Source organism: Lutra lutra, chromosome 10 (assembly GCF_902655055.1).
Source record: "Lutra lutra chromosome 10, mLutLut1.2, whole genome shotgun sequence".
NCBI classification, from domain to species: Eukaryota; Metazoa; Chordata; class Mammalia; order Carnivora; family Mustelidae; genus Lutra; species Lutra lutra.
The window spans coordinates 44,662,100-44,675,473 of record NC_062287.1 but is presented as its reverse complement, the minus strand read 5'-3'; the positions used below and the strand labels follow the sequence as shown (position 1 = coordinate 44,675,473).

Below are 13,374 nucleotides of genomic sequence, written 5' to 3'. Positions count from 1 at the left end.
AATTCTTCTCATCTGCGGTGCTTTCTTCTACCTTCTATCACTTCCTCTGTAAAGGAACAACTTTATCTTAAGAGTGCCGTGGGCATTACTGATGACTGCTGCTGACATGATTATAATAATGATAATGATAGTAATAATAATAGTTGTCATCAATGGAACACTTTCTACTGTAGATGTCAGATACTGTTAAGCATTTTTTCAGTATTATTGTACCGAACCTTCACTACAGCTATGTAGGGTACATATTATAATTTTATCCATTTTATAGAGGTACAAAATTAATTGTAATTTTAATTCTTTTCCCCCCTATCCTTTTAACAAGTGAAACAACATGGTACAATATTGAGAACACTGGAACAGGGGTCAGGAGACGGCTTTTATTTCCAGTGAGTGGCTCTCACTCACTCATTGCATGCCCTTAATCATGTTCTTCATCTTTATTGCTGCCCAACTGACTACTATGCATTTCAGGTGGAGAAAGTTTGGGGAATAACAACCAGCTTTCCAGAGTGTTATTTTCTCATTTTGAGTGTGTGACATTCTCTTATATTCGTTGGATTGCTGATGAAAGGACTATATGACATATACCTCAGCAAAACCAGTGTGAGGGCCAGAATAATCATTAGAGAAGAGTTAGTCCAACCCCTTCATCTTGTAGATGAAATGGCCAAACAACTGACTGGCCAAGTCAGAAATAAAACTATGGCTCCTCACTGCTGCATCGTCCTTTCCATTGCATCATGTTGCCTTATTCATTAAAAAGAAATCAATGAATTCAAATAATTTTATTTTGATTGTATTGGGAAGGCAAATCTGGCTGCCCTGCTAGGACATATTTTGGCTTAAGCACTCCAAGAAGGAAATAACTGAATTGATTCAAGACCAGAGACTGACAGGCTCTCCTCTTAATTACAGAGCCTAGATATGGACATGAGGACTCAAATAATCAAAACAGTTATAGACGTTGTATTTATGTGAAGTTTGGCCCCTCAGTCTACTGGAAGTACCACCTCTCCACCATTCTCATCTCTCTTGCTTGCCACTCTAACCCAGAACTCCATACTTGAGACCACAGAGAATCTACAATTACACACACCAACTAACAAAACCATTCCCCCACTGTCTTTTTGTAAGTCCCTCACTTTTGCCTGGGGAAGGGGTGGAGATGTGGGGAGGAGAAAGAAAGAGGAAAGAAATGGTTATTTCCAGACATACTCTGCCTACAGGCTATGAATCTGCCCTCAAGCCATCCAACAGCCACTTTTCACTCTATCACTCCTAATGGCATCTCGGTATAGAACTAGAAAAGACAGACAAATTTAAACTGAAACTAAACCCAAAAGCTTAAATCCCACAATTTATCTGTATAAGAGCTGCTTTTGAGCCCCCCGTGTTGAGGGGGAAGGTCTTGGTCAGCTCTCAGACTTAGACTCAAAGAGAGCCTCAGCAATTCAAAGCACTTGCCCCCTTGAGGGAATTGGGCTTACTTCAGAATCAGAGAGCTAGCTGGCTTGCTTCTCAGGATTGAAAGTTCACATGGTCACCTATTCGGGTCCAGTGCAGTAAACATTGTGGCTTATTTCTAGGATTGAGCTCAAGGAGATGGAGAACAAACCACCTATGGAGACCATTGTAGAAGAAGGTAGAAAGAATAGACAAAGGAAGTGCAAATTAAAAGACCAGCCAGACAAAGAAGAAGGCATCAGAGGTAGGCCAATGATTCTGGGCATCATCTGTCATGCTTTATTGCTTATGGGTCCAGCCATATTTCTTAGTGACTTCTGTGCCCCAATAAAATTAGATTCATGAATAATCACTGTATTCTTCTTTCTAACAAATACATTCTTTATTTAGATCATGGTTTTTAAAGTTATTTATTTATTTATTTTTAAAGATTTTATTTATTTATTTGACAGACAGAGACCACAAGTAGGCAGAGAGGCAGAGAGAGAGGGGGAAGCAGGCTTCTTGCTGAGCAGAGAGCCCGATGCGGGGCTCAATCCCAGGACCCTGAGATCATGACCTGAGCCGAAGGCAGAGGCTTAACCCACTGAGCCACCCAGGCACCCCGAAGTTATTTATTTTTATTAGATAAATCCTATAATCTCTTTCATAAACATCTGAGGAAAAACTACCTATGTTTATATGATTTCTAAAAACTTATATTTCTTTATTCTAGAGATATAAGAAAGTTCTAGAACAACATTACAAAAATTATATAAATGTAATTGTATAATGTAGCATTTATGGTAAACATCTAAATATTTCTTAATCCAAAAGAAAGTAAATTGGCTATGGCTAATAATTACAGAATATCTGCTAAATACTATGACCATGCTGATATTTTATATATGTTAATTAAATCTCATAAAGCCTCAGGATTTTTTCAAGTAGAATTTTTTTTTTCATGGTAGCCAGACAAGGTTTATTTTAGCAATGTAGAGATTGTCTGGCATTAGGAAATGTATTTAAATTATACAGTTCATCAATAAGAAAAGTAAATCACCCAAATCTAGATTCTGAAAAGCATTTGATAGAATTCCACATCTGGGGCGCCTGGGTGGCTCAGTGGGTTAAGCCTCTGCCTTCGGCTCAGGTCATGATCTCAGGGTCCTGGGATCGAGCCCCGCATGGGGCTCTCTGCTCAGCGGGGAGTCTGCTTCCTCCTCTCTCTCTTTGCCTGCCTCTCTGCCTACTTGTGATCTCTGTCAAATAAATAAATAAATAAAACTTCAGAAAAAAAAAAAGAATTCCACATCTGTTTCTGTTTTTTTTTTTAACTTTTAAAATTATAGAAAGAGTAGGATAATTTCTTTTTTAAAAATACTATTATTTAAAATTTTTTTTATTATTAATATATAATGTATTATTTGTTTCATGGGTACAGGTCTGTGATTCCTCAGTCTTACATAATTCACAGTGCTCACCACAACACATACCCTCCCCAGTGGACATCACCCTGCCACCCCATCCTTCCCACCTCCCTCCACTCCATTTAACAAATATCTTCTATTCCTGGAATCTTATATCTCATCTTGACCATTTTTGACTCTCAGGCTTTTAGACTATGATCTCTTTGTTGGTTCTCATTACTTAAAGAGGCCAAAACTCAGATGTCTATGGGGTCCAGGCAGATAATAAATGCATGAAGTGTGTTCTATGTAACATGATAGGGTGATATGTTAGCATAAATAATAATTTTATAAAAAGTAGATAATTTTATAAAAAATAGAGAATGATAATTTTGCATCTTTGATATTTGACTTAATAGAAGATAGGTGGATTTTTATATCTATGTCTTTACCTAATGTGTTATGATGTGTTGTTTGGTTGAAGCATATGAAGAAAGTCCTAGGACTTCAAAGACTTTTTGAAAGGGTCCTAGAGATCCTTAGGGGTTTCCGTACTACTCTCAGAAGACTTCCTCTGGAGAACTGTTGCTCTGTGGGCAACACACTAATTGACACTGAAGCAAAAAATGCTGATTGGGCCAAACAAATCATATTAGTGGGTGAACACTGGTTTCTGGTTCTTAGTTTTGCAACGTGAGGTCTACGTGATTACATGTAAACTTTTAGCCTAATATTCGCATGCTTTTGTGTTTTTAGCCTCACCTGTCACTGTTCCCCATAAACAACTTCTCTGAGCAAAACTGTCCATATTCTTCTAACATGTCTTGCCCTTCCCTGCCTTCATGCTTTTGCTTATGGTTTTTCTCCTGACTACAATGTCCTTTCTTTTCTTACAGTCTCTCCCAATCCTCCTCACCTCTCAGCATCCTTTTTACATCTCACTTCTCTCATCACTAGACTCTGAAATGTCTTCTATCTTCTCTGAACATGGCAGACCCTTGAAGATGGCACCATCATTTGGGATTTAGATATTTTTTTTCATCATTGTCCTGAGTTGTTGTTTATGCAATGTATGTAAAGAACTTAGCATTGTTGACACGTAATAAGATCTCAACAAATGAGAGCTCTTATGTTTTTTCTTTTTCTCTTATTTTTCTACCCAGCTATTGATCTCCCCCTGTTTAATGAGCGTGTTATATCCAGATGAACCCATCATATGTTGAAACTATCATATTAATACACATAACCTACTGAATAGTATAGCTAGCCTATCTTAAATGTGCCATCTAGCCTACATTAGCCTACAGTTGGGCAAAATCATCCAACACAAAGCCTATTTTATAAAGTATTGAATATCTTGTGTGATTTATGGACCACTGAAAGTGAAAAACAGACTGGTTATCTGGGTACAGAATAGTTGTACATGCCCTGCTTGCTTGCTTCTGTTATTGTGTGGCTTATTGGCAGATGCATCTTGCTGCTCTGCCCAGCATCCCAAGGGAGTACTCTGCCACGTATCCCTAGATATGTGAAGATCACACTTCAAAATTCGAAGTACAATTTCTGTTGGATGCATATCGCTTTTGTACCAACATAAAGTCAAAAATTCACAAGTCGAGCCATTTTTTAAAAAATATTTTATTTATTTATTTGACAGAGAGAGACAGCAGGAGATGGAACCCACGCAGCGGGAGTGGGAGAGGGAGAAGCAGGCTCTCCGCTGAGCAGGGAGCCTGATGCAGGGCTCGATGCAGGGCTTGACTGGGATCATGATCCTAGCCGAAGGCAGACGCTTAACGACTGAGCCACCCAGGCCCCCCAAGTAGAACCATCATTAAGGGAACTAAAGATCTTTAAGGGCAAAGACTTGCCTCTTTGCATTTTCTTAAGTGACCAGCCAGCTTCGCACATAAGAAGTACACAGCAAAAATATTTGTTTTAACTACACTAGGGCAAGGGATAATAATTTAAGATAAGAAATGTTTCTTATATAAAAATTTTTCCTAGTAAAATAATGAGTTTTAAAAATCAGTTAGGTATAAAACCACCCATTTAAGTTTGGAAGGAAACTTGGTTTTATTCATTCTACAGAGATCTTATCACCCAAGAGACTTCGGGATAAACAAGCCATATCCCCTCCCAAAATGACAAGTGCCACCTTGCTGAATAAGTTAGAGCGTAATGGGAGTGGCGGGAAGATTATGAACCCTGAAAGGTAATGCGTTGGTATTTTACCTGTTTTATGTTACTAGATGTATTTTTGAGTTCTATCTTGATGCAGGGCATTAAAGTAAATGTCCATTCATTCCTTCATCCAGGATTCTTGAGTACATTCTACCTGTTAGGTGATTGAGATAATAGATACAGTCAGGGCTTACCACCCAGTGGGGAACCCAGACATACATAGAATAATTAGTTGATTCAGTAGGATACTTGGAAACAGCACAGAGGAGGGAACATCTAAATCTCTTTGTGGATTTATGAATAATTCCCTTTTCTTTTTCTTTCTTTCTTCTTTTTTTAAACATTTTATTTATTTATTTGTTAGAGAGAGAGTAAGAGAGCAAGAGAGAGAGTGAGAGAGCTCATGAGCAGGGGGAGCAGAGGGAGAGGGAGAAGCAGACTCCCCACTGAGCAGGGAGCTCGATGTCGGGCTCTATTCTAGGACCCTGGGATCGTAACCTGAGTTGAAGGGAGATGCTTAACGGACAGAGCCACCCAGGCTTCCCCTCGTTGTTTCCTGTGCTTGGATATTACAATATGACACAGTTTCATATTTAGATAAAATTGGAAAGCAGCTTTGTTAAACATGGTTGGCACTTAATAAATGTTCTTTGAATCAATGGATGTATTACAAATCATCATGGCCATGTCTTCTAACAATTTTACATCAAAAGATTTCTATATTTTTTTCCTCTTTGAGGAGGACACTTTTTAAGACCTCCAATCAGTCAACTGTATGCAAGTATTTATTGAGCATCTACTATGTACCTTGCACTTTGCTGTCAACTTTGAATTTATTAATGTGTCACAATGTATCAGCTATCATATGTATGATTTATGCACTTTCTTGGATACTAAGGTCATGTTCAAAACATTAGGCACACTTTTTTTTTTAAGATTTTGTTTATTTGACAGAGATCACAAGTAGGCAGAGAGGTAGGCAAAGAGAGAGAGGGGGAAGCAGGCTCCCTGCTGAGCAGAGAGCCCAATGCAGGGCTCCATCCCAGGACCATGAGATCATGATCTGAGCTAAAGGCTGAGGCTTAACCCACTGAGCCACCCAGGCACCCCAGCACACTTGTTTTAAATAATCTCACTGTTATGAAAGAGAATTGAGAATTAAATGTCTTGTTCTTTGGACTTTAGTTCAATCCAACAGACATTGAGCACCACTGCATGCCCAACATTATTCTAGATACTGAAGATACAGAGCCATACAACATATAAAAGACCATATAAACTTGCTTTCATAAAAGAGTCTTTTAGGGAGACTGATGCTGAAGAAGTAATACTCATGACAAAGACAACAGAAGAAAGTACAGAAGCTGCAAAGAGGAGGGAGTAATTAATTGTTAGGGATTATTAATGAAGGCTTCCTATTGGTGTGGACCAAAAAATGGTTTTTGTGCTGATCATTAAAGTAATATCTGTTTATCACAGAAATTTTTAAAAAATGAGAAAAGCAAAAGATACAAAAAATCAGTCATAAACCCATAAGTAGATGAAACTTTCTGCTAATATCGTGGTATATATTCTTCATTTTAATGCATATACAATATATACATATATTTATACTTGAAACCTGTACACATTTTAAGTACAACTGAGATCGTATCATGAAGCTTTGTTTACCACAATAAGTGGTAAACATTTCCCCATGGCTTTAAATATCTCAGGATATAAACAAATAATTGCATATCATTTCAGTGATTTAACCTTTTGTTTGACCAGTCTGCTTTTGTATATTCAGATGATATTTAGTTTTTTAAATATTATAAATAATATTGGGATAATATAACTACACAGAAGTCTCTGCTCACATTTGAATATCCTATAGGATTAAAAACTTTAACATAAAATTTTTGAGATAAGAGATGAGCCCATTTTTCATGTCTTTGATACATGTTAGCAATTATTTTTAGGAAGGTTGTATCAAATTATCTTCCCAGGAGCAGGAAAATGAGGGAGGGCTATCTTGTCCATAGTTTTGTTAATCCTGGACATTGTTCCCTCCAATGGATTCCTACTTTTACCCAGGTTCAAGATCCTGCCTGATCTCTGATCTCCCTCCTACTTTTTTTTTTTAAGATTTTATTTATTTATTTGACAGACAGAGATCACAAGTAGGCAGAGAGGCAGGCAGAGAGAGAGAGAGAGAGAGGAGGGAGCAGGGTCCCTGCAGAGCAGAGAGCCGGATGTGGGGCTCGATCCCAGGACCCTGGGATCATGACCTGAGCCTAAGGCAGAGGCTTTAACCCACTGAGCCACCCAGGCGCCCCCCTCCTACTTTTTGTCTACGGTCTCATCTCCCTCTGGCCACATTGAGCACAGGCACACTCTCACACCAAGGGCTTTGCACTCATTCACTCTGCCTGGAATACTTTTTCCATTGGATATCTGATTATTTTTACTCCCTCACCTTATTCAAATGTCATCTTGGTGGAGCATCCCTGGGGATTCTGCTTATGGTTTAATACATTCTGTCCCTCCAGCACTGCAAGGCATTTATCACCATCATACATACTATTGAATTCATTGATTCATCTTGTTTATCAACTGGCTGTCAGTTCCTATCAGAATGTCAATTCCACTAGGCCCAGGATTTCTCTTTCTTTTTTCCTATGTTTTGTTGTTCACTGCACCTCCCATGCCTAAAACAGTGCATATAATAAGCACAATTCATTTTATAGAATGAATAAATTTTATCCCAGTTTCACAGAATTGGTAACTGAGGCTTTGCAAGATGAGTCAGCCTGCCTATTGGCATCAGCTTATAAGCAAAAAAGCGGGATTCAAACCCAAGTTTATTTGCTATGGAGCATGGGTTCTTAACCTCTATGCATAGAGGTTCTCTGCAAAAAAAAAAAAGGTATTTTTATTTCTTTTATATTTATACTTGCCTCTAAAATTATCATTGCTCATGTCAGACTGTTTTAAACATTAATTAGTGTTGCACTGTTTTTATAGTTTGTCATCTCCAGGTTGTTTGAAAAGTGAAATGAAGCCTAAACTTTCTCCAGTCCCCACCTGCCAGGATCATAATAAGGCAGGACAGGTACAGTGTTTTCAAACCAACAAAAAAAATCCAATCAGAATCTTCCTCTGACTTCTGTTTCTCAATGAGAGTTATGGGAATTACTCTTTTTTTTCAATGTATGGATTTGGCTCATGTACTCAGCACCCCAAATTGGACTTTAATAAATCTTCCTACTAGTCAAAATCTGCTAGGGTTAACAGAAGTAGGGTTGGGATATCTCTTTCTAATTTTGCGTTGCTATAAATGCTTCCGATCAAATGAGAGTTCAGTATATCCTCTTGGGTATTTTGGGAGCCCACTCTACAAATCTCATTTTACTAATTGTCATTAATACATCTTTTTATGAAGTATGTTGCTTGACATACTCAGTCTTTGGAGAGCTTATGAAGGGATTGTGAAGGCAAAAAAGTAAAAGGCAAGAATTAATATGTCTTCAAACCTGGTATTGTAGGAGATGTGTTATGTGTGTTTGCAACGAGCACAGCGCAATTCCCCATTGTGCTACAGTGAGGAAAGGAAGAGGAGAGAGATAGAAGATGAGCGACTCATTCAGCAGTATCAAATCCTGAAGGATCAAGAGGCTCTCTTAAAACAGCAGGTAGTTCAACACCTTGATTAAAGAGTGCTTAACATGGGACAGTAGAACATGATTATAAAGTGCCATTTAAAATGCTCCATTAGGTGCTTGGGTGGCTCAGTTGGTTGGGTGTCTGACTCTTGATTTCTGCTCAGGGCTTGATCTCAGGGTTGTGAGTTCAAGCCCCATATTGGGCTCCAAGCTGGGCATAGAGCCTACTTAAAAACAAACAAACAAACAAACAAACAAACAAACAAAAATCCCCCAAAACCAACTTAAATATATCTGTTCTGTAACATATTTGATCATTTACTTACTGCGGGACTAAAACGTAGGTTGTATCCAAGTTTTCACTAATAATGAGCAACACTGGGATGAACACCCAAGCAACTGAATGTTTGCACCTGTTGCTGATTTCTCCCTCTCCCCCACCCCCAAGGATTGAATTTTAAAAGTAGAATTCCTGGATTGATATGGTTTAAATTGTGATTTCTAATAAGACATAATCAAGGCTTTTCCCTTCAAAATCATGGCCTACCTAAGCAAGGAAAGAGAGAATGGCATGTTCACATTTGCACCATCCAGATTTCTGAGGTCTCCAATTGACCCTATTGCTTCTTCTTGCATTTGTGATATCAGGTAACATTCCATTCCCTCTTATGATTCCCATAGAGGTGATGCCTAAATCTCCAAAACAGGAAATAAAAAAACCTTCCCCAACCTACTTTTATAGATCTAAGAAGACATCAGAAAGTGCCATTGCCTCCAAAAGGCAAGTTTCTACCTTGGTTAGATAATTATAATGTAATAGAATTAAAATTTTAAAGGCTCTATGTCAATATGTGATTTTTTTCTCAAAGATGAGAAGTCTGGCTAATAGAGAACAAAATCAGAAAAATGCTGCCTACAACCTTGGAGTTGCTGAAGCTATAAGAATCCACAAGAATGAGAAACCTGAATTTTATGTGAGTGTTTCCAAAATTTCTGTTGCCAATGCCTGCTCCATCTGGGAGTGTTTGGATCCATTCTCTGTGCTGTAGGCTGTACCATTGTGTAGGTGGTCGAGGTGAAAGGTGGGTTGTGCAAGTCTGTAGCCTTGTTCTGGGTCAGGAGTTGTCCAGCGTCTGTGTCCAGACTCTTCACATCTGCAGTATAGTCTCTGTTCGATACTATGGTACTTTTTAATGATAGTAATTCTCAGCTAGGCCCTGGGATGGGTGGTGGGGGGCTGTGTACTACAGTAATGCCCCAGGAGCCGTAGATCTGGATAGCCAGTATGACCTGGGAGCTTGCTGGAAATGCAGAGTTGAGGGACCCCATCCCTCCAGAGTGGGACTCTACATTTGAATAAGATCCTCCTGAGATTTGTAGGTGCAAGTTAAGCTTGAACAACCCAGCTCTTCTGTGGAGGTGAGCCACCTGCCTCACCACTGATTTAATGTTATCAATAACTGTGCACATACCTTTATTTTGCTGAATCTTTCTCCCTTCACACCACTGTCTAGGTGGTCTGACACACGGGACATAACTCTAATAAAATACCTTTTCTTTATTCATCACCCAACATTTATTGGACTCCAGTGTGCTGGCCACCATGCTCATGGCTAGGAATACAAAGAGGAATAAGACAAGGTCCCTCCTGGAAGAGGTCTCAGGTTACTGGAGGAGACAGGTTTGAAGTGCTAAGAGTGTGGTATCATAAATGCTGTGATAAATCTTTGAACAGGGCAGCATGTGAGCAGAGTCACTTGACCCAGACCAGAGATGTGCGGGGACTTCCTTGTATAAAGGAGTTGGGTAAAGGAGGGGATGTTGGGAGAACCTTCCAGGGAGGGACAGCAGGGAGGGAGGAAGAAGACATGATACTTTTGAGATTCAAGCCTGATTCTTTTCTCTTCTTACATATAAGTTCCAGATTACGGTTATTGCTGCCTACTTTGTGTATCCTCTTTGATGTATTTGCAGACATCTTAAAAAGACCAAAACAGAATTTATTTACTTATTTATTTTTAAAACATTTTAAAATTTAGATTCAATTAATTAACATATAATGTATTATTTGTTTCAGAGGTACAGGCTTGTAATTCATCAGACTTATATAAAGCCCAGTGCTCATTACATCACATGCCCTCCTTAATGTCCATCACCCAGTTACCCCATCCCTCCACACTCCTCCCCAAATCAGAACTTTTGATCCCTCTCCTCACCTGTCCTTCTCTTTGCCTCCCCATTTCAGTAAGTGGCATCACCTGGCAGACAGTTGCACAAAGCCCAAACCAAGGAGTGATCCCAGATTGCTGCTCCCCTGTCTCCTCCATCTAGCCATCCTCAAGCACAGTTGCCTTTACTGCCCAAATGTATCTCATCTCTTCACATCCCTTCATCTCCAGGGTTACCAGTGCATCCTAGTACAAGCCACATTATAAGGCTCAGTTTCTGAAACACTTCCCTTCTTCCACTTTACAATCTATTCTCCACACTGCAGTCAAGTGATCTTTTAAAACTTAACCCAAACATAACATTCTCCTGTTTAAAACCTCTAATGGTCTCCCGGTGAGTTAAAACAAAATCTAAACTCTTTACCTTGACCTATCAGGTCCATATGGCCTTGCCTTCCTCTTTGAGCTCTCCTACTTCTTTTCTCTTGCTCACTGTGCTTCAGCCATGTAGACCTTCCTTCTGCTCATTAAACATGCCTAACTCATTTTCATCTTGTGCCTTTGCACTTGCTGTTCTTTCTGTATGGGACACAGGTCGCCTGATATTTGCAGTGGAGGTGTTCAGCCAACTTTACCGAAAGGACTTCTCTAATAACCAACTGTTTTAGCCCTGTTCCCACCCACTTGCTATGATAAGGGCTTCCTAGCACTTAATCCCTACCTTAAACGATGATATATTGTTCACTTGTTTCCTATCTCCTATACCGGAAGGCAGGCTCCATGCGCCAGGCTCTCTGTGGATCTCCGTCAGTGTCTAGAATGGCCAGGCCCAGAGCGGGTATTCAGTTCTCCCTCCTCCCACATCTGCTCAGTCCTTGCTCATGCTTTTGCTCTCACTCAGAACTCCTTCTTTCCACCTGTGTGTTGTGCGAGCTCAGGACCTCCTCCATGATACCCTGTTTCATTTCTCTCTCAGGTATGGGGTTTTGTCAGTTCTGCTCAGGTTCGTCCTTGAGCACACTCCCATTGTTCTGTGGGTTGCCTCAACACTAGCTGGTCAGTGTGTCGAGGACTGGGCCAATACTGTAAATTAATAATTGACTTTAGTCTTCTGAATTACTACCTTTATTCTTTGTTGATTTTGGGTATTTTAGAGTAAATGCATTGCTTCTCCTTCTTTCCAGAAATCTTTCCTCTTTGATAAACGGCCACTCAGTCCTGAGATTAATGCTCTAAAACAAGAAGAATATTCCCAAAGTCTCCTGAAACAAATGGATAACAGACGGGAAAAAGAAATAAAGCAAAGACAAAACAGAGAGTTGATGGACCGCCTAGAACAAGTACAACTCACAGAAGAGTGAGTCTAGCTGACAGGCCCTGAAAAATGGGTTCAGAATTTTCCTGTGAAGCTTATTTCCATGTGGGATTGAATCAGCGTTGGTAGTTTCATTAGCATAGCTCAACCGGCTGGGAAAACCAACCCAGCTAGCAGCCAGCTTGACATTTCTTTAGAAAAACGAAAAGGCTGTCATTAGTATAATGACCATTAGAGGAAGGATTAGCATTCTGTAATTCGTGATAGAGGATCCTTTTGTACTGTGTTTTGATCGCTAATACTGGCAGGTGGAGGGAGGGACTTGTCTTGAACTAGCAGCACTCCCAGCTACTCGCCGCTGATCTCAATGCAAGCTGGCGTTTTGTTGTAAGTAGGGGTGTCTCTACTTTTGGTGTACGTAGGGGTAGGGATGAAGTAGTAAGGGTAGGAGTGTGTGGGGGACGTAAGTGGGGTAGAACCAGGCATGTGTAAGAAATGCTTTCCCTCTGCTTGTACCCACAGCTCCTTGGTTGACATCATCTCTTTTTCAGCCCGAACTTGGGGGAATATTAGTCCCAATTACAAATTTTCAGAAATGAGAATCTGATTGGTCTTGCTTAGGTCACCTGAGGCCTGGGATAGGGTCAGAGTTGCCTAAGGGGGTCCTGTTTCTACAGCTGAGGTCAGGAGAGCAATTAAAGAGGTTACTGTAGTAGGAAAGAGACTCTTAAAGAGTAAACTGGTTTTTATGACGAAAGATTTACTTTTCTATAAAATGTATATGTTCCATTATACTCACTTTATGGATCATATGGGTTCCCTGTGGGTTGCCTGTAACAGAATCATAATTTATAACAGGAAAGATCACTTTTCTTAAAAAGGAATCATATGGTGAATCATTTTATAGAGTGAATAGACACTTCCTGCTTTCCTATCTAGGTTTTTGTTTTAAAGCATGGTGGGTGGAGGGCTACCTGTCCAGAGGTACTGAGTTTGGACAAAATGGTCAATCCCCTGCTTACATCTGTCCTGTCTGTCCTATATTCAACACACTGTCCACTAGCCTTTGGATCTGTTACTCCTTTCTTCATTAAAATGAAAGCTCTGGGAGGAAATACCACTTTTTATATACCAGTCTCTCATTCCTATTGATACTTAGGAAACAGGTTTTAGTGCTGTTAGTCTCTGTTACCAGAGACAGTAGTAACACA

General features: G+C 39.7%; 1 protein-coding gene across 1 annotated transcript in view; it reads left to right on the top strand.

Annotated features, from left to right (window-relative positions):
- CCDC81 (coiled-coil domain containing 81) overlaps positions 1 to 13,374 on the top strand; it is a 42,584-nt gene that overhangs the window by 17,839 nt on the left and 11,371 nt on the right. Inside the window, 6 exon segments of the mRNA XM_047694022.1 lie at positions 1,587 to 1,708; positions 4,944 to 5,067; positions 8,043 to 8,130; positions 8,564 to 8,710; positions 9,550 to 9,654; positions 12,033 to 12,205. Of these exon segments, the coding sequence (XP_047549978.1) occupies positions 1,587 to 1,708; positions 4,944 to 5,067; positions 8,043 to 8,130; positions 8,564 to 8,710; positions 9,550 to 9,654; positions 12,033 to 12,205 (759 nt within the window).